Source organism: Euleptes europaea, chromosome 8 (assembly GCF_029931775.1).
Source record: "Euleptes europaea isolate rEulEur1 chromosome 8, rEulEur1.hap1, whole genome shotgun sequence".
NCBI classification, from domain to species: domain Eukaryota; kingdom Metazoa; phylum Chordata; class Lepidosauria; order Squamata; family Sphaerodactylidae; genus Euleptes; species Euleptes europaea.
In genome coordinates, this window is record NC_079319.1 from 3,156,129 (window position 1) to 3,182,487 (window position 26,359).

Consider the following 26,359-nt stretch of genomic DNA (forward strand, 5'->3'; position numbering starts at 1 on the left):
CCTTTATTTTATCTTTATTTTTTTGCCAGAGCTGAAAACTCTTCATCTTTCAGTTTTGCCGCACCATGCCCCAAGAGGACGTGTATGATGCAGGGCAGGCACATTCTGTCTCTTGCACACCTGCGCATAAAGGCCTGTGCATGAACATTCATGTGCTATGTGTAGGGCTGCCAATCTCCAGGTACTGGGAGGGAAATAGACACCACTGTACTAGTATCATGGGGATAAGGAAATCATTATTCCTCAGCGCTTCTGTCACTGAGAGCCATTGAAAACCGGACTCCGGCATGAAGGCCTGACTCAGCCACGGCTCAAAAAGGGAAAACCCAAAAACTTTCCACCGGTGGTGAAGAGGGACCTGGCAACCTTACCGCTCCCGAACAGGACAGCCACACACCCACCATGTTGGAGCACTGTTTTTTTTTCCCTTTCCTTTTCTTTTTGCTGCTGAGAGCATGGCTGGCCCTACCCATAGGGTTGGTAGGTTGCTTGGATTGGCGGTAGGGTTGCCAGCCTCCAGGTAATTCAGTATGAAACTACACCTATCTATGTTATATCAGTCCTGAATAACTCACATAGTATGGCCACAATATATTATTCAAAATCCTGTATTTACCATAGAGAAAACTTAGACTTATAAACTTACACCCATGTGTTGAGTCCTTAGTGCAACTTATATACAACTTACAATATTACACGCATAAATTATTGGCTATGAAGCCTAATATCACCTCATCACAATTCTTATACAAATCTATACAAATATCCACTGGTGGCATTATGCCTTCAACTTGTTCCAACTCAGTCCAAAAATATGCATAACCAGTCCAAGAACAAAAGTCCCTTCATAGCAAGATGGACAGTCTCCTCCAGAGGCACCCGAGCCGTTTCTCATATGTAACTTCTTCAGTTGTTTTCTGTTCTTATTCTTTCTTGGATTGTAGTTTCCAACTGCATGTGTTTCTGTGCAATATCTCAATGTGGCGTGCTGCTTCCATTACTCCATGTTCCTCCCTGGATATCTGATTGGCGGTAGGGTTGCCAACCTCCAGGTAATAGCAGAAGATCTCCTGCTATTACAACTGATCTCCAGCCGATAGAGATCAGTTCACCTGGAGAAATGGCCGCTTTGGCAATTGGACTCTATGGCATTGAAGTCCCTCCCCTCCCCAAACCCCGCCCTCCTCAGGCTCCGCCTCCAAAGCCTCTTATAGAGTACAAGTGTCATTGCAGACAGTATAGTTGTATAACGCAGTTCAGTGCACTGAACTGCGTTATACAACCTATACTGTCTGCAATGACACTTGTACTCTATAAGAGACTTTTTTTTAATGGTTTGCTCTATGTATGTTCATTGCACCTGTATATATCCTATAGGATAGTGGTATTCTTTTGTTGTAAATACTATTGTTGTTGTTTTGAATTGTGTATTTAGTAGCATTTGTGATAAACGTTTTGCACTTTGTTAACTATTTTCGCTCCTGTACTGATTTCCTAATCTCCAGGTACTAGCTGAAGATCTCCGGTATAACAACTGATCTCCAGCCGATAGAGATCAGTTCACCTGGAGAAAATGGCTGCTTTGGTGATTGGACTCTATGGCATTGAAGTCCCTACCCAAACCCCGCCCTTCTCAGGCTCCGCCCCAAAAACCTCCTGCCGGTGGCGAAGAGGGACCTGGCAACCCTAACCTCGCCCCAGTGAATTGAACCTATGCGCTGTGTACTCTGTCTCACTCACAGAGGGCCCCATAAACATGGACATCAGAATGGCAAACTTTACAAACTAGTAGATGATTGTGGTGCTCTTTGAAGTGATTAATTTTTTTAAAGCTACAGCATCTACTTTTAAAACATAGAAATGTACTTGCAGCCTAGTATCTTCCCCCATTTAGAGTGCTTTCCAGACATTTGAAGCACACACAAGTTAGACTGCTTTCACACTTGCTGCATAATGGACTTTCGATCCACTTTGAATGCACGTTTGCATTCGACAATGGGTTTTGCCATTTTTCACAGTAAAATCTAGTTGCAAAGTGCATTGAAATCAAATGGAAAGTCCATTATTCAGCGTGTGCGAAATAAGATTTGTTTGTGCGCATCAGTGACAGAAACAGGAAGGCATCAGCAAGTTCCGCCCCAACTAGGGTTGCCAACCTTTAGGTGGTGGCTGTTTGGAGGAATCTCCAGGAATTATATCTAGTCTCCAGACAACAGAGATCAGTTCCCGTGGAGAAAATGGCTACTTTGGAAGGTGGACTCTATGGCATTATACCTCACTATGGTCCTTCCCCAGGCTCCTCCCCAAAAATCTCCAGGTATTTCCCAACCTGGAGCTGGCAACCTAAACCTATGCAAATAAATCTTTCACTCATTCCTCCCCCCTTTTTTTGTTCTGGGTTTTTTGTTTCTGTTTTCAGATTAACACAAGGTAGGAAGAAGCATTGTTATTACTTGTGGTGAAACCAGAGGCTAGTAAATATTCTGGGGGATAAGCCAGTTTCAAAAAGTTTAAACCGTCTCACTTTCTGCATTTGGGAAGCCATGTAAGGCGGTGTTATTTCAGAGGGCATTCGGGGGGACGGCAAGCTGTTTTGGCAGATCTGGCTGCGTTTGCACCGTGTGTTTTCATATTGTGGGTTGTTTTTTAACACACATTGTTTGATTGTTATATTATTTTTATGTGTTTGCAACATATTGTTTTATTAGCTTCCTTGAGAATAAGGAGACACAATTAAAATAAACAATTAAAATAAACAATTAACCCAAACCCAATTATATCGAATTCAATATTTTTATTCTTTGGAGGGCAGGATTTCCATCTGGGAGAAGAAGGGTTAAGCCTTTCTGCCCCAGCATTACAGCCCCCATTCATATCTGACCCCACACATCAGCCACATTTTAACCTTAAAGAAAGACTGGAAAATTTGCTAAAAGATTTCGTATGTAATGAATAGTTTGGCCATCAAACTGTGTCATTTCTTGGCACCCACAGAGTCAGACCCATCTGTACCCCCCCATGTTACTCTGATATCTACACACACACCGCTGTCATTTAGGCCTAGGGTTGCCAACCTCCAAGTGGTGTATTGGTTAAGGGCAGTGGTTTGGAGCTGTGGAGACTGATCTGGAGAACCGGGTTTGATTCCCCGTTCCTCCACATGAGCAGCAGTCTCTAATCTGGTGAACTGGGTCGGTTTCCCCACTCCTCCACATGCAGCCAGCTGGGTGACCTTGGGCTAGTCACAGTTCTCTTAGAGCTCTCTCAGCCCCACCTCCCTCACATAAATGACCAAAGTGTCTGTTGTGGGGAAGGAAACGTGATAGTAAGCTGGTTTGATTCTCCCTTAAGTGGTAGAGAAAGTCGGCATATAAAAACCAACTCTTCTTCTTCAGGTGGTGGCTGGAGATCTCCTGCTATTACAACTGATCTCCAGACTACAAAGATCAGTTCCCCTGGAGAAAATGGCTGTTTTGGAAGGTAGGCTCTATGCATTATACCTAGGGTTGCCAACCTCCAGGTACTGGCTGGAGGTCTCCTGCTATTACAACTGATCTCCAGCCGACAGAGATCAGTTCATTATTATTCACTGAGGCCCTTCCTCTCCCTGAACTCTGTATACCCTAGTCTCCACCCCCAAATCTCCAGGAATTTAGCTGTTTCCCTCTAAACGTGCCGGCAATAGCAGTGCGAAGCAAGGGAATTCCTGAGGCTCTTTCTGCACATTTGCAGGCGGTGAGACTTTGGGCTTCTGGTTGAAGTTCCCTCTCTTAGAATTGCCCTCCGGGAGCTCTGAGATGGGTCTGTGCGTAATGCGAGATGCCAACATCTTCATGCCTACAGACACCAGGTGTCATTGTTCTTATGGAAACAGGCTCTGTTTGCAGGGGGGTGTGCCGTTGCGGCTGTGCCTCCTTTCCTTTTTACTCGCTGCATGAAAGCATCTTTTGAACAACAAGGGCACCGCTAGGCATCCCTCTTCAAACAAGTAGCACCGATCCCAGTGAGTAAAAAACGATCTCCTTGGGTGCTCCCCGGAGAGCATCTCACACCATCAAAGCTCAGACCTCCCGTTCCGCCCCACATTTTACCCTACTCTAGGCATGTTTATCCACGTGGCACCTAAGCTAGAAAGTAAAACTGCTATGTCAGTCTCCACGATTCAGCCACAGAGCGTCATGAGCACAGGGGTCGTGGTCCAAAGACTGTCGGCGTAGCTCACTAATTAAGAGACGGAGCTATGAATCAGAAAATCCCTGGTGTTAAGTCTCACCTCTGAACACATGAAGCTGCCTTATCCTGATGGACCCTCGGTCCATCAAAGTCAGCATTGTCTACTCAGATGGGCAGCAGCTTTCCAGGGTCTCAGGCAGAGGTCTTTCACATCAGCTGCTGCTGGGTTCTTTTAACTGGAGATGCCGGGGATTGAACCTGGGACCTTCTGCATGCCAAGCAGATGCTTTACCACTGAGCCACAGCCCAACCTCTGCTATAAATCCATAGGAGAGCCTTGTATGCTCAAGCAGGCGAGAGGAAGATTAGACTCTCGTTCCGATCACAAAGGGCAAATTGTAAGCTCGTGTGGCCTCCGCTTGCCTCGGGGCTCTGCGGCAGTGGCAAGGTGGTAGTGATGGGGGTTAATCCTTCAATTGTTGCACTCTGTCACTGTTCAAAACCTGGCTGCCTGCTTTAACATTTTAAAGATATAACCTTTTAAAAAAATACAATTTCCCCTTTAAAATGCTAACGAGAAAGCAAGGAGCTGGGTTTCTAATAGAGAAACCATGTGGAGGTTGAAGGGTTAAACTCCCTTTTCCCTTCCCTGCACAACCCCAAGGCATGCTGAAGCTGCAATTTTAATTTTATGGAAGGAAAGTCTGAAGCCGTCCTCTATTGACTGCGGGAACTGGTCCATCTAGCTCAGGACTCTCTACTCCGTCAGTAGCTCTCAGGCATAGACTTCCCAGCACTTGTTACCTGACACCTTTTAACTGAAAGTGCCAAAGACCGGACCAGGGAGCTTCTGCATGAACACATGAAGCTGCCTCATACTGAATCAGACCCTTGGTCCATCAAAGTCAGTATTGTCTCCAGGGTCTTGGACAGGGGTCTTTCACATCACCTACCTGCCTAATCCCTTTAACTGGAGATGTCGGGGATTGCATCTGGGACCTTCTGCATACCAAGCAGATGCTCTGCCATTGAGCCACAGCCCCTCCCCAAAGAAGCTTCTTTACCATAGAGAAATGGCCCCTCTCAGCCTCGGTCCATCGTCTGCAATGTAATAATACTGATCTAATTTACAGGATTGTTGTGAGAATGACTAAGGTAGTATACGTGGAACCCTTCTATTTTATTTACTGTATTTATAGCCTACCTTTCTCACTGATAATCAAGCAATATCATGCTAGAAATTAGTTTTCAGGCTGTGATTGGGCTCCTTTTCAACACAGAGCTGTAGGCGTGAAGCATTAACAGATGAGGTTTGAGCATGTGCAGAATGCCTGTCCCATACCACTGAGAGCTGCTTCAACGTATGTACCGCACTGGACACACTTCTATATAGGAAAAATGGTCATTGTGGATAGTGTGTCATGCACAACCATTACCCATGCTTCTGTTTTACCCATGTGCCTTCCCTGGGAGGTCATGGATAACTTGCTTGTACGGTGTGGAAGAAAGAGGTAATCACAAGTGGGAACCTGCAAAGACCTGCGGGAGGCATCTCATTCCCCCTCACACCCCCAGTGACCCCTACTCCATGCCCAGAAGATGCCCAAGATGCCCTCCTTTTCCCGATCAGCCTAAGGTAATAGAATCAGCATTGATGATATGACCTATATTTATTATTTATTTACTTACTTTGTAACCCACCTTTCTCCACAGTGGGGACCAAAGCAGCTTACATTATTCTCCTCCTTTCTTCTCCTCACAACAACCCTTCGACGTAGGTTAGGCTAAAAGTATGTGATGGAGCCCAAATCACCCAGTAAGCTTCCACAGCAAGACTGGGGATTTGAATCTAGACCCTACTGGGAAGCTCTGATAGACCACACTGGCTTTCATAGGGTGGTTGCTGTTGAACAGTAGCAAGCAGCCAGGCCTAGGTGTAGGGTTGCCAACCTCCAGGTAATAGCAGAAGATCTCCTGCTATTACAGCTGATCTCCAGCCGATAGAGACCAGTTCCCCTGGAGAAAATGGCCACTTTGGCAATTGGACTCTATGGCATGGAAGTCCAGCCTCTTCCCCAAACCTTGCCCTCCTCAGGCTTCGCCCCAAAATCTCCAGGTATTTCCCAACCTGGAACTGGCAACCCTCGGCCCAAGGCCAGCTTCATGGCATAGCAGGGATTTCAACCGGGGCCTCTTCCCCGTCTGCCACTCCAGCTAGGGTTGCCAGCTCTGGGTTGAGAAATACCTGGAGATGTTGGGGGCAGAGCCTAAGGAAGGCAGGGTTTGGAGGGGAAGGACTTCAGTGCCATAGAGTCCAATTGCCAAAGCAGACATTTTCTCCAGGGGAACTGATCTCTGTCGCCTGGAGTTCAGTTGTAATAGTGGGAGATCTCCAGCCACACTGTTCATGCTTTTTTTTAAACAATTTATATACTGTTTTTCCAGTATGCTTCCATAATCCCCGCTCTTTCCCCAAGGCGATATTTCCTGAGCCTTCCTGGCGGCCTCATCTGGATCAAGCACTACATCCCCTCTTAATTTGTTTTGCTTCCCGACATAAAATTCTGGTTTCCCAAAGGAAACATGGCACTTATTTCTAGGGAACCCATGAGGGCACTTGCTTCCACGCACCTTGTATAGTCACTTTTAATATTTCTGTGCCTCTAGAGAACAACATATTACACCCCCCCCAAAAAAAACCCTGTAGCCTCCCAGCATTTGAAAGGTAATTACAGACAGGGGGGCTCCTAGCTCCAAGCAACATATAATACAAACCCCAGAAGATGTTCGATTACACCACTGGTTCCCAACCGGGGGTCCGTGGACCCCCAGGGGTCCGTGAGAACTAAATTAAGGTCCGCAAAACAAAGTTATAAACTCATAATAAATTAATATTTTCAATTAAAAGTTCTCTATTATAAAAATATATATTCAAATATTATTCTAAGTTTAATGTTTAACTAACAGTTATGATTAAAGTTTATTTTCAAATTCCCGGAATTTTTATTTTGAACCTTGGGGTCCCTGCACCGAACAAAAAAGTCCTAGTGGTCCCTGGTCAAAAAAAGGTTCTCTCACCTCTCTGCCCCAACACGTGCACCGCCTGTCCTTTTTTCAGCATTCGCCAATTTCCTGTAATTCTCTGAATTCTCATCTTTTTTTTTTGCTGCTGTGTCATTTTTGACTTTGTCATGCAGTATTTATGAGGAGAAGGAACATTGGGGGGAAAAAAGATTATAGTAACAAGAAATTGGCTCTCTCAGCACCTGAGCAATGTCTATAACACGTTCTTGTCGAGAAATAATATCGGGGAAATTGTGTATTTGTATAAATTTGTCTTCCGTTATGTCACCTGGAGCAATTTTGTTGTTGTTGTTGGAAAGAAGCTAACAAAATTATAAATAAGTGAAATATTCTGGACCTTTCTGAGGCCATGTTTGAAGGCCAGAGAAAGAAACGCCTTGAGGAGATATAGAAGACAGGATCAGGTCTGAATCAGCTTCCATCAACCTTACCTGTGTGCCTGTGTCTATATATATCTGTTTGCAACTGTCAGAGTTTATACAGTATAAAGACAGGTGCAAAACCGGGGGCGGGGAGCCCTCGGGTGACAGGTTCAGGGGCTCATGCTAGCTGAATCTGACGCATGCTTTAGTGTCAAGAGGCAGACTGGTTTGTTTTAGGGATGGAGGGAGGTTGAGGATATTCCTCTTTCATTGCTGCCAAAACCATCACAGCAAGAAGGGTTGCCAGCTCTGGGTTGGGCAATTCCTGGTGATTTTGGGGATAGAGTCTGGGGAGGACAGGATTTGGGGAGTTGAGGGTCCTCAGCGGGGTGTAATGCCATAGAGCCCACCTTTCAAAGAAGCCGTTTTCTCCAGGGGGATGGATCTCTGTAGCCTGGAGACCAGTTTAGGGTTGCCCGGTCCCTCTTCCTCACCGGTGGGAGGTTTTGGGAGCGGAGCCTGGGGGGAAGGTTTTGGGGAGGGACTTCAATGCCATAGAGTCCAATGGCCAAAGCGGCCATTTTCTCCAGGTGAACTGATCTCTATAGGCTGGAGTTCAGTTATAATAACAGATCTCCAGCTAGTACCTGGAGGTTGGCAACCCTAGTCATAATCCTCGGAAGGGATCTCTGTAGTCTGGGGATCCCTTATAATTTCAGGAGATTTCCAGGCACCACATGGAGGTTGGCAACCCTACCTGGAGAAGGGGGGATTTGGGGAGGGGAGGTACCCCAGTGGGGTATAGCGCCATAGAGTTCACCCTTCAAAGCTGCCAGGTCATCCAGGGGAACTCCATAGCTGGAAGACCAGTTTTAATTTTGGGAGATCCCCAGGCTCTACCTGGAGGTTGGCAAGCCCACTCCCTGGGCAATTTCCAAACAGGCTCTTCTTTTTCTTTTTGTTATGGACCTCGGAGGGGCCGTGGCTCAGTGGTAGAGCACCTGCTTGGCATGCAGAAGGTCCCAGGTTCAGTCCCCGGCATCTCCAGTGAAAGGGACTAGGCGAGTAGGTGATAGGAAAGACCCTTTTCTGCCTGAGAGCCTTGGAGAGGGGCCGAGGCTCCGTGGTAGAGCCTCTGCTTGGCATGCAGGAGGTCCCAGGTTCAATCCCCGGCACCTCCAGTTAAAGGTTGGGGAGAGGCCATGGCTCAGTGGGAGAGCATCTGCTTGGCATGCAGAAGGTCCCAAGTTCAATCCCCGGCATCTCCAGTTAAAGGGACCAGGCAAGCAGGTGATGTGAAAGACCCCTGCCTGAGACCCTGGAGAGCCGCTGCCGGTCTGAGTAGACAAGGCTGACTTTGATGGACCCAGGGTCCTTTATTTGGAGCAGCTGCGACCCAGAGCACTCTACCGAGTAAACATCTCTGAGCCCCGATCATACTGAGGAAGGGATATTTATCCAAATTCAAGATAGGACAACCCCTCCACATTCAGGGTAAAGCTGATAGCACTCCCGACATGGAGGCGGCAGCATAGTAACAGTTTCACCCAGTTCTTGTGATGGTTCATTGTAACCCTCCGTGACTCTCGCCCCCATTCCTTAGCGCGCAGAGATATCCCGCCCAGCCACAAGCGACTCCCTGGCTGTCCTAATACATTCCACAGAAAGGAAAAGAGATTATAGCAAATTGCTAAATCAGTGGATCTTCCATAGCCAGGGGAAGTCTACCCCGCCGCCTCAGCCGCTGCACGTGTTCGCGCGCAAGGGGGAGCCCGAGCGTGGCTCCTCCCCGCCCGCCGCGGCCCAGCCTTCGAACTACAACTCCCATGAGCGGCAGGGGCGGGCGGTGGGCGGGGCCGCGTCCCGCCCGCGGCAGGCCCCGCCCCCCGGCGGGCGCGATTGGCCGCGCGCCGTTGTCGGTGGTGACGGCGGGACGCGGCCGCTCAGGGGCCGGCAGGAGGCGGCGGCGGAGCGGGGAGCCGCAGCGCTGCCGGGGCCATGGGCTGCCGGGCGGGGGCCGCCGCCGCCCCCCCTCGCCGCCCCCGGTGAACGGCCCGCCGCCGCCGCCCCCCCCCGGGGAGAAGATGGCCGACAGGTAGGAGGGCGCCCCCCCCGCGCGCGCACCTGAGGCGAGGCCCCGCCCCCTGCGGGCCCCCACCCCGCGGGAGGGGCCGCTGCGCCAAACGGCTCCCCTCCAAGGCTCTCAGGCAGAAAAGGGGCTTCCCAGCCCCCTCCGCCCCAAGGCGCTCCCCCTTTGCACCCTTGCAAGGAGACCCCGCGGGAAACGCCCCCTCCCCAATGCATTGCCCACCCCCCACTTTAGTCTTGCTGGAACCCCCCCCTCTAGATCTTGCCTGTGCATTTAAAATAATGTTTCCTGGGGGGGCCCAAGCCCCCTTGGGCTCTTGCTAGGAGACCCCGCGGGAAACGCCCCCTCCCCAATACATTGCACACACCGCACTTTAGTCTTGCTGGACCCCCCCCCCCCTCTAGATCTTGCCTGTGCATTTAAAATAATATTGGGCTCTTGCTAGGAGACCCCGCGGGAAACGCCCCCTCCCCAATACATTGCCCACCCCCACTTTAGTCTTGCTGGAACCCCCCCCCCCTCTAGATCTTGCCTGTGCATTTAAAATAATATTGGGCTCTTGCTAGGAGACCCCGCGGGAAACGCCCCCTCCCCAATACATTGCCCACCCCCCACTTTAGTCTTGCTGGAACCCCCCCCTCTAGATCTTGCCTGTGCATTTAAAATAATAGTTCCTGGGGGGCCCAAGCCCCCTTGGGCTCTTGCTAGGAGACCCCGCGAGAAACGCCCCCTCCCCAATACATTGCACACACCGCACTTTAGTCTTGCTGGACCCCCCCCCCTCTAGATCTTGCCTGTGCATTTAAAAGAATATTTCCTGGGGGCCCCAAGCCCCCTTGGGCTCTTGCTGGGAGACCCCGCGGGAAACGCCCCCTCCCCAATACATTGCCCACCCCCCACTTTAGTCTTGCTGGACCCCCCCCCTCTAGATCTTGCCTGTGCATTTAAAATAGTATTTCCTGGGGGCCCCAAGCCCCCTTGGGCTCTTGCTAGGAGACCCTGCGGGAAACGCCCCCTCCCCAATACATTGCACACACCCCACTTTAGTCTTGCTGGACCCCCCCCCTCTAGATCTTGCCTGTGCATTTAAAAGAATATTTCCTGGGGGGCCCAAACCCCCTTGGGCTCTTGCTAGGAGACCCCGAGGGAAACGCCCCTTCCCCAATACATTGCACACGCTTTGCATCCCCCCCTTTAATCTTGCTGCCCCCCCTCCTCCAGAGCTTTCCTGTGCATTTAAATAAATAAAATCCTGGGCTTGCATTATTGCCCCCTCCCCGGGAATTCTGCACCCTGAACTGATTTATTGGCGTCAAATGCACTGTCCTATGGACGCCGCCCCCTCCCCATTAGGCACCCACCCTGGGAGCCTCGCCTGCGATGGGCAGGGGGCCCTGGATCCAGGGGGTTCCTTCCCCACCTTGTGAGGGTCTTCCCCAATTCCCCCCTCCCACAAGTCTTTGCTGTGAGCCTGATACCTCCCCCGCCCCTTCTGAACCAGCCCTCGCTTGGCCCCCTACCCAGCCCCAGACCCCCTCCGAAGAGCAGGTGTGGGTCCCAGCTGGCGGATCGGGCCCCTGGCCCACGTGCCTGGGGCCCGGGGGGGGGGGAATGCAGCCTTCTGTGGGGCGCCCCCTCCCGTTCCTTCACACGCCCCTACTGATCTTACCTTCCTGCCTCCTTTCCCCCCACCCCAAATAAATCTTAGAGCTGGTCCCTGCTTTGGGGTTCCTGCCTTGAAAGTGTTTTTGCACCCTCAACTGGGGGGGGCTGGTTGGGTCCCATTGCTGTGTCCCCCCCGTCTGCTCCATCCTCTCTGGGCAGCTCTGGAGGCAACCGTGCCCCCCAGCTCACTAGAAGCCGTAAGCCCCCCCAAAAAAGCTTTTTGGACCCCCTCTGCTGCCTTGGGGGGGGACATACACCCTTGGCAGGTCTTAGCCCCTCTTCTGGGAGCCCTGCATCTCCCCTCCCCCGCCTGCTCTGCCCCCCCCCTCCGGCCTTTCTCTTCTGACCCTTGGGGGCCCCCCGTTCCCATCTCTCTAGGGTATCTCCCTGCCACAGAGGCTGCACTTGGAGGTCGTCCTGTCCCCTCTCTGACTGGTTCCACCCCCCCCCATGGCACCTGCTCCTGCCCATCCTTCTCTAGGCAGGTGGCTGCCTCCCCGCCCAGCCCTCTGGCTTGCTGCATTGCCTTTCCTACCCTGGGCTTTGAGGTTTTTTTTGGGGGGGGGCAGGGAGACCCCTTTCCACCCCATTCGGATGCTGCAACCCACATCGTGTGTCTGGTTTGGGGCAGTCTGTCTCTCCCCCCCCCCCCGTCCAGTGCTGTGTGCATGGGGGGGAAATCCGCCCTGGGGGTCAGGCTTTCGGAAAGGGTTGTGGCTGCTGCATGCTTTGGGGGTTGGGCCTCTGCCTGCCATGGGTTGTGGGGTGGGAGGGGGCACATCGGATTCTGAGGAGGGGTGATGCAGAGAGGGGCTTTCGTCTTTGGGGGCTGGGCTCTGAAGTTGGAGGCGAGCCCAGGGAAACGGCACGGGGTGTGTGTGCGTGGCCAGGAGCCACCCTGCCATGTCTTGAAGGAGCATGTTCTCAGCATGGAGGACCGCAGGTCTGGCAAGAGGCTGGGTGTGCGTGTGTGTTTCTTTAGGGGTGTGTGTGTGGGGGGGGGTTGAGACGTTGCAAGGCTGCTTATTCGTCCCCTTTCCAATCCCTTTGGTCTGTGCTGCGAAGCGTTTGGGGGGGGGGGAATAAGAGCTTGCGAGAAACGCAGAGTGCTTTTTCTCCCCTTCGGGGATGGGTTGTGGGTGCACTCCCAGGGCCCGCGTGTGGGTGCTGGGGTGTTTGCGCCAGGCCAGAGGCACGGATGCTGGCCTGTGGGGGCCAACTGGTGCAGTGGGAGGGGCTGGGGGTGCAGAGGGTGAAGGCTGGAATTTGGGTGGGGTGTGGTTGCGCGGAGTGGGATGCGGAGGTCTGCCCGGAATGGCGCCGTGCATGGAGCATCGTGGGGCGAGGACGGGTATGCGGCTGAGAGCCGTGCACCGGGGAGGATGGTCTTTCTCCTCCACCGGCTTCCATTTGCACTTCTTACTCCTTCCCTGCTCTCGTCTGCCCTTTATTCTGCCTGCTTCTAAGCTGCTGCAAGATGGGGAATTATTAGAGTCCCCCCCCCCAGATGTGTGCAATACCATGGAATTAATCCTCGAGTTTTGACCTTGACTGGCAGTCTTGCCTCTCCCCCCCACACACACACACCTGCCAAAGAGCCAGAGGGATTCTTTCCAAGAGGGAAGCAAATGTCATTAGATGCGATCCTGGCTGCGTGCAGGCAGCAGGTGACTTGAACGGAGGGGTGTGTATTGCTGTATTGGTGCCCCAACCAATGGCAGCTGAGATGTAAGTCCGGGGCTGGGTCGGCCGTAGGGCTCACCAGGTGGAGTCTGGCTCCCGGATCATTGGCTTAGGTATCAGGTGCCATGCGCACCAACAAGCATGGTGCCCGAATCGGTGTGCATGCGTGCGGCGGAAAAGCAGCCTTCGCATCTGCGCTGTCGAGTGTTAATTGCTCAAGAGGGTTGCGGGGGTGGAGGAAACCAACACCCCTGCATTTGGAATAATGGAGCTTAAATTTAGACCGAGCTCCCTGCGTTCGGTTGTTATCGAGAACGGAGAATCGCCGCTCTGCTTTCTGTTATTCCTGTAGGCACGGGTCAAAACACTGCCCCCTGGTTCAAAGAAATTGGGTCAGATTGTGGGGTGGGGGGAGATAAGGATTTTTGTCAGGTATTCATCCTTCTGATTACCAAATGAATCAGTCCAGAAGAAAACTCTACCTGCGACTTTATATTGCGTTTTGAATATGGGTGGCTGTTTTGGGTGTAATTGTGGAGGTTACTTGGGCTACATCTAGTCCCACCTCCTGAGTGGCAGGTCTCTGCGTTGAGCACAATCAATCACATGCTTCCCCCCCTTTTTTTGCTTTATCCTATAACGTGGCTTGGCTCGCTTGCTGGACCCACCTAGATTTCTTTGCCCTGGGCTGTGCTCTGCATGCTGAAGCCAGAAGGGTGTAGAATATAGGAAAACTCTTTCCGAACCCCAAACGTGGGATTATTGGCATGTCTAATCCCATTTCTCTTATCCCTGTCCTGGGATGCCGGTGAATGGGGCTGTGCCTTGGTTCCTCTTTTATGGAGAATCTCAAGCGTGTATTTTCCTGGCGTGCTTATTCTCTTCTGTCCCCCCACCCCCTTGTCAATTTTCACTCTAGGATTTGGGGACAGGGATGAGGAAGACTGGCGTGGAGAGAGTGGCCAGGGAGAAGGTTTTTCTGCCTCTCCCATAATACTAGAACCCAGGATCGTGCACTGAAGCGGAAGGGTGGGAGATTCAGAACAGACTCAAGAAACTGTTTCTTCACACAGTGCATAGTTAAACCGTGGAACTCGCTGCCGCAGGATGTGGTGATGGACGCCAACTTGGAAGGCTTTAAAAGGGGAGTGGCCACATTCGTAGAGGGACGGGGCTATCTGTGGCTGCTAGTCATGATGGATATCTACTCCCTCCAATACCAGGGCCAGCACGCCTCTTTGTGCCAGTCCCTGGGGACCACGGGCGGGAGGATGCTGTCGCAGTCATCCTGTTTGTGGGCTTCCTAGAGGCAGCTGGCTGGCCACTAGATGGGCCTGTGGTCTGATCCAGCAGGGCTCGTCTGGTGTTCTTAAGCTCTTTCTGCTCTGGGATGCCGAAACCAAGAATCTGTTGGAGTCCGGGAATTGTGCCCAGCCAGCAGGCCTTCTAATTACACTGCCTTCTCCAGATATGTGGGGCTCGGTATGGAGGGGCTAATAAGAGAGCCCAGCTTGCAAAGCAGGAAAAATATGGAGCAATGGAATACTTTCTCTTAAGGAGACTCACATGTTCCTAGTTAAGTTTACGTGCAACATGTCTGCCAAGATGGTTTATAAGGGACTTCCCTATATTGTTTTGTGGTTTCTGTGTTGCCTGGATTATAATAAAAACAGTTTATTATTTCTAGTACACCATTCTCACTGAGACTCAAGGCAGATTACTTTGTGTAAATCAATGCATTCAACAGGATCTGATAAGCAACGTAATAGGATCTGATAAGCAATGTAATAGGACTAAGATTATAGCAGTCTGAACTGAAGCATAACGTCTCAGACATGACACCCATCTTCCTCTAAACAAGCAGCTTCAAGAAAAGATGGGGAGCCAAGCACCCAGGCTGTCGAGCTTATGGGCAAATGGATGCCTTGGCAGGTAAAGGGAGGATCTTTAGTTGGGCTGGAGGGGCTCACTGCCTCACACGCAAAAGGAGGTGAAACGGCTTTCAGGAACCATTTTAGGGGCCGAATTCTCTAGCGCAGCAGCAGTCTACTTTGGCAGAGGTCTTGGCCAGCCCGGGGGTCCTTAACTTTTCCAGTTTTACCTGGCACTGTGCGCATGAAAAGTCAGGGTCCCGTTTGTTTGCCTGTGGTCAGAGTTCTTGAGGGTAGCTGCACACGTTTTGGATTTCTCGGGGCTGCCAATTAGTTGGCACTGCCTGGCAATTGGATGTGGTTCTTCTCAGTGTCTTCGTGTGTGTGTGTGTGTGTGTGTGTGGAGGGGGGAAGAGCAGCTTAGATGCAAAGCAGTTCAGCTGATTATCTATTTCTTTCTGAAATGCAGCGAGAGATGGACAGGTTGCCATATGAAATGCTCTGATGCTTTCGTTCTTGCTGTTCGAATCAAATGCATTCTTAAAATATATTCCTGTGTTTTTGTCTGACATTTTGTAGGCGTTTCTGGCTTTCTGGGTATGGTTTTCATCTGCCTGTTCAAGATGTGCAACTCACCCCCCCCCCCGTGTTTGTCTTTTGGACTCTTAAGACTGTCTTAAGACTGCGCCTTAGTTGCTACAACCAAAGATAGTGCTTCTGAAGTCGGCTCCAGACCGCTTAAGACAGAGTATAGGTTGGTCTTTAACTGCAATGACTGACCACCATGGAGGGACTGGCTATAGGTGTTCTTGAAGATGGTACCTGATTTTGAATATGAGTACCAGCTACTCTGGCACTGCCTATTTCATATTTCCCCCCATACTCGGATACAGGACTTTGGGGAGGGGCCGTGGCTCAGTGGTAGAGCATCTGCTGGGCATGCAGAAGGTCCCAGGTTCAATCCCCGGCATCTCCAGGTAAAAGGACCAGGCAGTAGATGATGTGAAAGACCTCAGCCTGAGACCCTGGAGAGCCGCTGTTGGTCTGTGTAGGCAATATTGACCTTGATGGATCGATGGTCTGATTCAGTATAAGGCAGCTTCATGTGTGTTCATGTGTGCACTTTGTCCTCATTTTTATCAGGAGGGTCTATTGCTCAGTGGCAGAGCCTCTGCTTTGCACGCAGAAGGTCCTGGGTTCAATCTCTGGCATCTCCAGTTAAAAGTACCAGGCAGTGGATGATGTGAAATACCTCAGCTTGAGACCCTGGAGAGCTGCCAGTCTGGGTAGACAATACTGACCTTGATGGACCAAGGGTCTGATTCAGTAGAAGACAGCTTCATGTGTTCACCTGTGTGAAGAAGAGTAGTGTTTGGAAATAGCATAGCTGCTCCCACATTTATCTCTGCCGTGTATCCTAAACAGCAGGGTCCCCCCCCAAACTTCAGCACAACATCTTCATGTAGTTGTCCATGAAAATAATGTGGGATATGGGAATACCATAGCTTGCAGGAAAGCCCATGGCTCAAAGGGAAAGCAGATGGGTTTCACAAAGAAGGTCCCATGTTCAATCTTTGGCTGTGGCTTAGTGGTAGAGCATCTTCTTGGCATGCAGACGGTCCTAGTTTCAATCCCCAACATCTCCAGATATAAGGACCAGGCAAGTAGATGATGTGAAAGACCTCTGCCTGAGACCCTGGAGAGCCGCTGCCATTCTGAGTGAGCAATACTGACCCTGATGGACCGAGGGTCTGATTCAGGAGAAGGCAGCTTCATGTGTATGTGTACTCGAGGCATCTCCCTTCAGTTAGGATGAAGCAGTAAATGATTATACAGAATTTCTACAGCCGGGTCTAACCAGCATTTTTACAGAGTAGCACACTCAGCAACCTGAAAGCGTCCCGCTGGCGTTGAGCTGTGCAGTTTTTGGAAGATGTTGTATGAGGCATTCTCCCCGTCATTCCCCCTGCTGATGGCACCTTCAGAGAAGGAAGCTTTGGCAGGTCTATCAGTGCTGTAGAGCAAGGGGAGAGAAGGTGGATCTGCCAAAATTTTGCTTCTTACATAATTTTAGAAAGCCTCATTTCTGTCCCTTACTCATTTAAAATTTGATGTTGGAGGAGAGAGTTACCACCAAAAAGACAGATCAGTGGGTTCTCAATCAAATCAAGCCTGAACTGTCCCTTAAAAGCTAAAATGACTAAACTGAGGCTATGGTTCATTGGTCACAGCGCTTAGCACAGACTGTCTCTTGATGGTTAGAAGAGTTAAGGACTGGTGACTTATTGCAGACAAACCCACCCCTCTTTTTTGGAAGAGGGGTCTTCGGCAGTTGATGAAGCACTGGCTGAATACGTGCTCGCAGCGGAGTCCCTGTAAGGGCCCGCGCTGCGGCATTTTTAACCAGCTGGAGTTTTTGGGTCAGTCTCAAGGGCAGCCCTACGTAGAGCTGAGTTACAGTAATTGTACCTCTTGTGCCCACCTCAGATCCATTACTGCATTCCATCCTGTTCTTGTTCCTGTTGGGAAATTCCAGTTGGTTCAAGATGTGAGTGAACGTTTGGCAAGGAGGGAGTACCTATCAGGGTGAGAGATTCAAAACAGATAAACTGAAGTATTTCTTCACATAATGCACAGAACTCCCTGCCCCAGGATGGGGTGGTGGCTGCCAACTTGGAAGGCTTGAAGAGGGGAGTGGACATGTTCATGGAGGAGAGGGGTATTCATGGCTACTAGTCAAAATGAATACTGGTCATGATGCATCCCTATTCTCTCCAGTATCGGAGGAGCATGCCTATTATTTTAGGTGCTTTGGATCACAGGCAGGATGGTGCTGCTGCAGTCGTCTTGTTTGTGGGCTTCCTGGAGGCACCTGGTTGGCCACTGTGTGAACGGACGGCTGGACTTGATGGGCCTTGGTCTGATTCAGCTGGGCCTTTCTTACGTTCAGGAACGATTCAGTGCGCTGGCTTCCACCTTGGAAGCCCTAAATGGCCTCGGCCCAGAATGCACATAGGAGCGCTTGTTGCCCCGTGCATGATCTGCCCGCTTCACATTCTGTGGCTCAAACACTATGTTCCCTCACATCAGGACGATAGGCTGCTGTCTGCCGGGACCCCCAACATTGGAATTCCCACCCCGTGGAGGCCCTGATGGGATAATCTCTTCTGTCATTTAAGAGTTACTTCCCCCATCAGCCTTTTAATGTCCTTTAAGGGATTTTAAAGACTTGTTAGGGTCTCTGATGGCTTTCCATGTTGACCAATTTTTTAAATGAGATTTTAATTAAAGGATCTCTGATTTTTATTTCTGGCCATATATAAGGATTATTTTTGCTTCCTTGTACAAAGTTTTATCATGGTTTGTCTAATGTTATAAACTTCTATATGTGTTTTAATATGCAAGCTATATAAAATGTTTCTAAATGAATGTGTATGGTGCAAATTGGACCAGAAGTCTCGCCTGCAGGGCTGCCCTGTGGATTCAGGCGATCTTTATCCCACTCTTCCTGTATTTATTTATTTATCTATTTATTTGATTTTTATTCTGCCCTTCCCCAACCAAAGTCCGGCTCAAGGTGGCTAACAACCAACAAAGTACATACAATTTAAAATAAACACACTATACATCGAATAGGTCAGCCTTTAAAATCGTTCCCAGCATTAATTTTTAAATTTTGAAATGGTAGGCAGAGCCCCCACAAATAGAGGGGGAACAAACAGGAGGATCACGGAGGGGGAAGAGGAAAGGGAAGAGAAAGGGAAGGAAAAAGGCTGTGGACAGAATGGAGCGGGTGCAGAGGAGAGCAACGAGGATGATCAGGGGCCTGGAGACCGAGCCCTGCGAGGAAAGGCGGAGGGATTTGGGAATGTTCAGTCAGGAGAAGAGGAGGTTGAGGGGGGACAGGATCGCTCTCTTGAAGTATTTGAAGGGCTGTCACTTAGAGGAGGGCAGGGAGCTGTTCCTGTTGGCAGCAGAGGATATGACTCGCAATATTGGGTTTAAATTGTGGGCGGAAAGGTACCGGCTGGATATTAGGAAAACATTTTTTGCAGTAAGATTTATTCGACAGTGGAATCAGCTACCTAGGGAGGGTGATGAGCTCCCCCTCACTTGGCAGTCTTTAAGCAGAGGCTGGACAAGCACTTGTCAGGGATGTTGTAGGCTGATCCTGCATTAAGCAGGGGGCTGGACTAGATGGCCTCTATAGCCCCTTCCAATTCTATGATTCTATGAAAACAGGGAAAGAAAAAAATTAGGGGCAGGGAGGGAGGGCCACCTTTCTTATTGTCCTCACAGGGCAGTCCTGCTCAGAATTGCTCCTGGCTGAGACAGGAGTAACTCTTCAGAAACCCTGGCCTAATGATTGGAGCTGCCACCATGTACAGGCCGGATCGTATTCGTAACCTCTGCACATTCCGAGCATGTTCTCTGGAGGGGGGAGGTTTGTTTAGCCACTGCTCAGTCCACCAATCTTGGGTGTGGGGTTCTGCGCATTGCAAGTGCACATCTACCCCACGGGAGGGCTGGTCATCCTCTTCTGAAGACTGACCCAGAAGTGGGTGACCAACAGTTGTGTTCCCCCCCCCCCCCAGGTAGATGGGGCTGAGCAATGGCAAAGAGCGTTCTCTGCCTGAAGCAATTGGGAGCCTCTTCCCAGCCTCAGTTATGTATTTATTGACATTATTTATAGTCCGCCTTTCTCTCTGGGAGTCAAGGCACATTACAACACAGTGTGTCAATGCAATTGACAGGATGGGACATTCAGTGAACAGTGCGTTAGGACTGTAGAAATCTGGAGCCAGCCAGAGATCTGAAAGATAGAACTGAAGCATAGCCTAAGTATGAACATGACGCATTAAGGGGTGCAGAAATAATATAGTAAGAGCTAAACACAGAAGTAAAAACCACAGTGGTGTAGTGGTTAAGAGTGGTGGATTGGAGCAGTGAACTCTGATCTGGAGAACCAGGTTTGATTCTCCACTCCTACACATGAGCAGCGGAGGCTAATCTGGTGAACTGGATTCGTTTCCCCACTCCTACACATGAAGCCTGCTGGATGACCTTGGGCTAGTCACAGTTCTCTTAAAGCTCTCTCAGCCTCTCTTACCTCATAGGGTGTCTGTGGTGGAGAGGGGGAGGGAAGGTGATTGTAAGCCAGTTTGATTCTTCCTTTAGCAGTAGAGAAAGTCGGCATATAAAAACCTACTCCTCTTCTTCATCTTCATCATCATTTATCCAAGTAAGGCGATTAACTGTTTTGTACAGTGCAACCCTGTTATCAGTGCAGAATAGCTCTAGTGAAGAATTCAGTTTTGCAAGGTTTTCCGAAAACTGGCAGGCCGTTCTACAAAGCGGGGGCCTGAATGGAGAAGGCACGTGTACGGGCCATTCTTGATTTTGCCCCTTTGCAAATAATCGGGAGGGTCTGTGGCTCAGTGGTAGAGCCTCTGCTTGGCATGCAGAAGGTCCCAGGTTCAATCCCCGGCATCACCAGTTAAAGGGACCAGGCAAGCAGGTGATGTGAAAGACCTCTGCCTGAAACCCCGGAGAGCCGCTGCTGGTCTGAGTAGAGAATACTGACTTTGATGGACCAAGGGTCTGATTCAGTAAAAGGCAGCTTCGTGTGTTCATGTGTTCTTGGCTGGTTAGAAAGGGTGGCTTTTTTGGACCTCCCTTCCAAGGCGAACTGCCCAATGAGGGGCTGGCAGGGCAGCTCTTTCCTTGGGGGATGTGTGTGTCTCTCTTTTTCTGGAAGGGTCTTTGAAGTGGTGAGCTGCTTTGGCTGCTGCGCCACAAAGTGCCAGCCCTCCTTTCCTATTGCGGGACGCTTTCCAGGGTTCTTGTAGGAAACCTGGTTAGGAGGGTGGACACTCGGTGGCCGGAAGGCAGGGCTGCCAGGTCCGTCTTCGCCACCGGCGGGAGGTTTTTTTGGGGCAGACCCTGAGGAAGGCAGGGTTTGGGGAGGGGAGGGGCTTCAATGCCGTAGAGCAGGGGTGGGGAACGTCAGGCCCGGGGGCCATTTGAGACCTGCAAAATCATTTGGTCTGGCCCTTTGTGGGTCCTGGCAGATTTTTAGCTCAGAAGGATCTAAGATTGGTGATCCGCACCCTATCGCGGACAGGAATAGCCTCTATTCAAGGCAGATGTGTGTTTGTTTTGCTGAGAAAAGGAACCTTTACCCCCCCCCCCTTGCAGAAGAGTCGTTAGCTATGGAGCTGCTAGGACCGCCCAAGAAACTGTGTTAACCCTTTCCCACCCGGGCCATGGTCAGCTAATTTTTAAGTTGATAATTTTGTATGGCCCAAGAGTGATGTTATAAATATGCAAATGGCCCTTGGCGGAAAAAAGGTTCCCCACCCCTGCCATAGAGTCCAGTTGCCAAAGTGGCCATTTTCTCCAGAGGAACTGATCTCTATCGGCTGGAGATCAATTGTAATAGTGGGAGATCTCCAGCTAGTACCTGGAGGTTGGAAAAGATCCAAACAACACTCACAAGGTAATATAAAGAGGAAATAAATTTATGAAAGTGCAGGTAAGTGCAAAAAGTGAACATATATACATACAAGAATCAAGAAGATACACATCCAAAATTTTTCATATGATAAGCAAAATTAGTCCAGCAAGGTATGCAATGTAGCAAAGGAAATAAATGTCCATTGAATCACATATAACACCATATATTGTCTATAAAAGACTTTCCTGTGCTTCTAAGTAGCTGGACTAAAGATGTCTGAGGCAAGGACCACAGCGAAGAGATGCCGAGAAGAGGTGCCAGGACGTGTCGTCTAGATCATGCACACGTTTCGCATATGGCCATATAAATTTATTTCCTCTTTATATTACCTTGTGAGTGCTGTTTGGATCTTTTCCATTATCTATACAGCACTGAGCCTTTATTCCTTCCAGTACCTGGAGGTTGGCAACCCTACCGGAAGGGCAGACCCCGAAGTGGTTTGCCTTTCTGCACAACTTGCATCAGAGGGCTTGGAATGAGAAGAGCAAGGCTTGGCTGCTTAGCTCGTGGCCATTGTTGTTGTTGTTATTATTTGATTATTTATCTCTCTTGCTGAGATTCCAGGTGGATGACGTCGTGTAAGTCAGGGACAATCCACAGGACGGGACATCCAAGGAACAGCATAGCAGGGATTGGACCACAGAACTCAGAAACCTCCAACAGAGCTGAAAGAAAGCAGGAGCTTTTAAAACACAGCCCGTTCAGTGGTGTAGAAAGGCCCAGTCTGGAGCAGGCTCACAGGCCAATTTTGCATGGTAATTAGCAGCGCGTTCCAGGCTGGATTGCCCCGCATATATTTTTGCATTTTGCACACTGAACCGTCCTTTTGGAGGTGACTGCGAAGCCGGCGCATACCTGCTTCGCATTACTAAAGAGCCCATTTACCTTTGGTGTTTGCTGAAGAATCCCCCTCAAGGAACCATGCAAAATAACAGCAGCGCGTTAGCTATGCACATGCAAATAACTATGCAAACAGGAACAAAGGAGCAGGCGAATGGGGGGTGGAATTTCTCCTTTTGCTTCGGGATGGTGAATAGGCATTTTTAAAGTCCCATTTTAAAAAAGAGCTTTGAGTGAGCATCAAAATTGACCATGCATAAATGGCCTCAGCGATAGGCAGCAGTAGAGCAGCGCAGGCAGCAGGCCCTGACCCCTTTACCAATGCAACTTTCTGACCATTTCATTACAGCACAGCCCTATTTAACCTGTGCAAAAAGTCCTCCTGAATAATTCAGTTTTGTACAGTTTGTGGGAAGCCAAGAGAGAGGGTGCTTTCCTGACCTTCTCCGGCAGGCCGCATCTGCTTTGCAAGGAAGGCACTAGGTTTTTAGTTTCAGGGAATGGCCAGTCCTTGATTTTGCCATCTCAAATATCCTCCATGCCTTTTCAAGCAGATCAATATAATATCTCTTATATGCATATGGGTACAGAGACATAATTCTGGATCTATTGCTTGACCAGCACGGTGAAGAGTTCCTTTCATTTTGGAACGTATGAGAACTTTCTATGCTGATCAGCAGCTTCCCTTGTTGGATAGTATTCTGAAGCATAATTTAGCATTTTTGTAATTATTTTAACTTCTGTTTTAATTATATTGTATTGTATATACTAACTGTTGGAAGCTGCCCTGAGCCCGACTTGGTTGAGAAAGGGTGGGGTATAAATTGAATAAAATAAAAATAGGGTGGGGGCTACAACAGAGAATGAGCAAGTGCGGGCGGTTATTGATTTTTGCCCATTTGCAGGATGGTACTGGCAGAAGGCCCTGCTGGGATGAGTGGAGCTGTCGAGGGGGAGCATAGGGAGAGAGGTGGTCCTGGAAATATGATGGGACCACCGGTTTGCATCCTGGCAGTAGGGTTGGAGGCTTTTGAGCCGAACTTTTAATTTTGCAATGCAACAACAAGGTTGGGAAACAAAGCAGAGCGCGGGCCTGATTTTCTGCTGTCAGCTGCGTGCCGCCTCTGCTCTGCCTCTCTTTTTTGAGGAGCTGACATTTTTCTGTCTGCTTCGATGCATTTCTATAGACCGTTGAGCTCTGCCTGAATGTAAATGATTTCTGCGGGATAACGTGTGTTAAAAAAAAAATACAGCCTCTGCAACATCACCTAAAAGCACCGCCGACCCAGCAACCTGACAGGCCCCATTTCCATGGTGGCGGCATTGATCTTATACAGGCTTAAAGCCTTTCAGGACCTCAAGCTGGGTTCGTAGTCATGCTGGCAATCAGAATGCGTCTGCCTCTGGGGTGGGAAGCCAGGGGTGTGTGATAGAATGTGGTGTTTTCATTCTGTTTTCTCCAAGCATTGGGGGTGGTTTGGGGTTTTAGTCCTCTAAGGATCAAAAGCAATCCATTTGGGGGTCGGTATTGCATTCTTGATTCATAACTAAAGCACATGGGTAGTGTGCTTTGCAAATATATTGTACAGCCCTGCATATAAGACTGAGGTGATATGATACCATCTTCAAGTACTTGAAGGGCTGTCGTATAGAGGATGGTGCTGAGTTGTTTTCTGTTGCCCCAGAAGGCCAGACCAGAACCAACAGGTTGAAATTAAATCAAAAGAGTTTCCGTCTAGACATTAGGAAGAATTTTCTAACAGAGCGGTTCCTCAGTGGAATCGGCTTCCTCGGGAGGTGGTGAGCGCTCCTTCTCTGGAGGTGTTTAAGCAGAGGCTAGATGGCCATCTGTCAGCAATGCTGATTCTATGACCTTAGGCAGATGGTGAGAGGGAGGGCATCTTGACCATCTTCTGGGCATGGAGTAGGGGTCACTGTGGTGGGGAGGAGGTAGTTGTGAATTTCCTGCATTGTGCAGGGGGTTGGACTAGATGACCCTGGTGACCCCTTCCAACTCTTATGATTCTATGACCTAGGGGTGTGTGTTTAACCAGGGTATCCTGACCGTGTATACCAGTGTTGTCGCTTTCATGAAGATAAACTCAAAGGGCAGCTGTGTTTATCTGCAGTAGAACAGCTTGATTCGATTCCCGTTAGCACCTTAGAGACCAACAAGATTTTCGGGGCATGAGCTTTCGAGAGTCAAAACTTTCGAGAGTCAAAGCTCATACCCCGAAAATCTTGTTGGTCTCTAAGGTGCTAACGGGACTCAATTTTAAATGTTGTCGCTTGTGACGACTGCTGACATTAAATGGCGGAGAGGCGAAAACAAGGAACAAACAATGTTTTCCAGTTTGCAATTGCTGCTTTGCCTAATAATCTGAGGGTTGCTGGTGATTAGAACCGAGATGTGGGCCTGTGGAAAGCATGGAAACCTGCATAAGATCCCTCTGGTTGGAGAGCAGTGCATCCCCCACCTTCGGAGGTTCATTTGCTGTGACCGCTCTGAGCCCTGCTTTGCGGTGGGAGGGCGGGATATAAATGGAAATGAACAGATAAATAAATAAGCTGTGATATTGAGCAACCACTTCAAGGGAAAGCAACCCATTCCAGGAGTTTCTTTCTCCACCATAAAATTCCTGCGAAGAGATTCTAGCAAACAGGCACAGCCTTGCTAGTGACGGTAGAGCGTCATAAAAGGTTGCGTTTCAGACTAACCAAATCTTGGGTCCCATGACGCTGCTACCTAGCAATTTGATGTTCTTCTCCCTCCCCTTTTATTTTTTCACTGCAAACTTTTTTTTCTGGCCGAAGAGTACATTGCTTTTTTACTGAACCAGCCATTTGGTGTGCTAAATGGGAGCAAATATCTCTGTTCAACCGAGTGCGCATTTAGCCATGATAAATGTTGAACCCTGTGGCACCTTGAAGGTGGAGAAACCTAAAGTGGTGTGCGCTTTTTTGCACTTAGAGTAGAAGCCCCACCTCTCTCCTTCAGGTGCTGGTCTCCCTGTGGATTTTTTTTTTTTAACAACAGGTCATCTGTCCGGGGCGACTGCCTGTGGAGCGCTAATGCGCTCGATTATTACTTTGCTGATAATTTCTAGCCACAGTGGAAGATCAGAAAAGCTTCAATAGGAGGAAAATGCCAGGCGAGAAATCGATACGTGATGGATCCACACTGCAATGGGGCTTGTACGGCGCAGGTATAACTGCTCTCCTCTGTCTCTCTCCATCACAGCGTCATAGGCTCGAAGGGGCGATGCGTGTAGCACATGCAGAGAAGAGATGGCTTTTTAGCTGTAATAAATGAGCGGTGTTCTTTGTAGATGTGCCTCGCCCAATTCATAACCCTAAAGGTAGTCTGTGCAGGGGGGCGGCTTCTCTTGCGAGCTGCTTGGAGATCTTGGCTTGGAGGCCAGAGTGAGAGAGACAAATCTCCAAAGATCTCTTCTCTGAGAGTCCAGCCAGATAAGCTGCTGGCACCTCTGGGCTGGGAATGGCTGGTGTGTTGTTGTTGTTTTTAAGTCTTGTGGAGGGGCTGTAGCTTAGGAGAGGAGCTGTGGCTCAGTGGTAGAGCATCTGCTTGGCATGCAGAACATAAGAAAAGCCCTGCTGCATCAGACCCAGGCCCATCAAGTCCAGCAGTCTGTTCACACAGTGGCCAACCAGGTGCCCCTAGGAAGCCCACAAACAAGATGACTGCAGCAGCACCATCCTGCCTGTGTTTCACAGCACCTAATATATTTGGCATGCTCCTCTGATCCTGGAGAGAATAGCATCATGACTGGTATCCATTTGGACTAGTAGCCATGGATAGCCCTCTCCTTCATGAACATGTCCACTCCCCTCTTCAAGCCTTCCAAGTTGGCAGCCATCCCCACATCCTGGGGCAGGGAGTTCCACAATTTAACTATTCATTGTGTGAAAAAATACTTCCTTTTATCTGTTTTGAATCTCTCACCCTCCAGCTTCAGCAGATGACCCCTCATTCTAGTATTATGGGGGAGGGAGAAAAACTTCTCCCTGTCCACTCTCTCCAAACAATGCATAATTATATAGACCTCTATCATGT

General features: G+C 49.6%; 1 protein-coding gene across 2 annotated transcripts in view; it reads left to right on the forward strand.

Annotated features, from left to right (window-relative positions):
- The first annotated feature begins 9,702 nt into the window (after nucleotides 1-9,702).
- The window catches only part of ARHGAP39 (Rho GTPase activating protein 39), a 170,343-nt gene continuing 153,686 nt past the window's right edge, over nucleotides 9,703-26,359 (forward strand). For both annotated transcript variants that reach the window (XM_056854558.1, XM_056854560.1), the window contains exon 1: nucleotides 9,703-9,714. In XM_056854558.1, coding sequence (XP_056710536.1) covers nucleotides 9,704-9,714 — 11 coding nt within the window. In that variant the 5' untranslated portion in view covers nucleotide 9,703. The remainder of the gene's footprint in view (nucleotides 9,715-26,359) is intronic.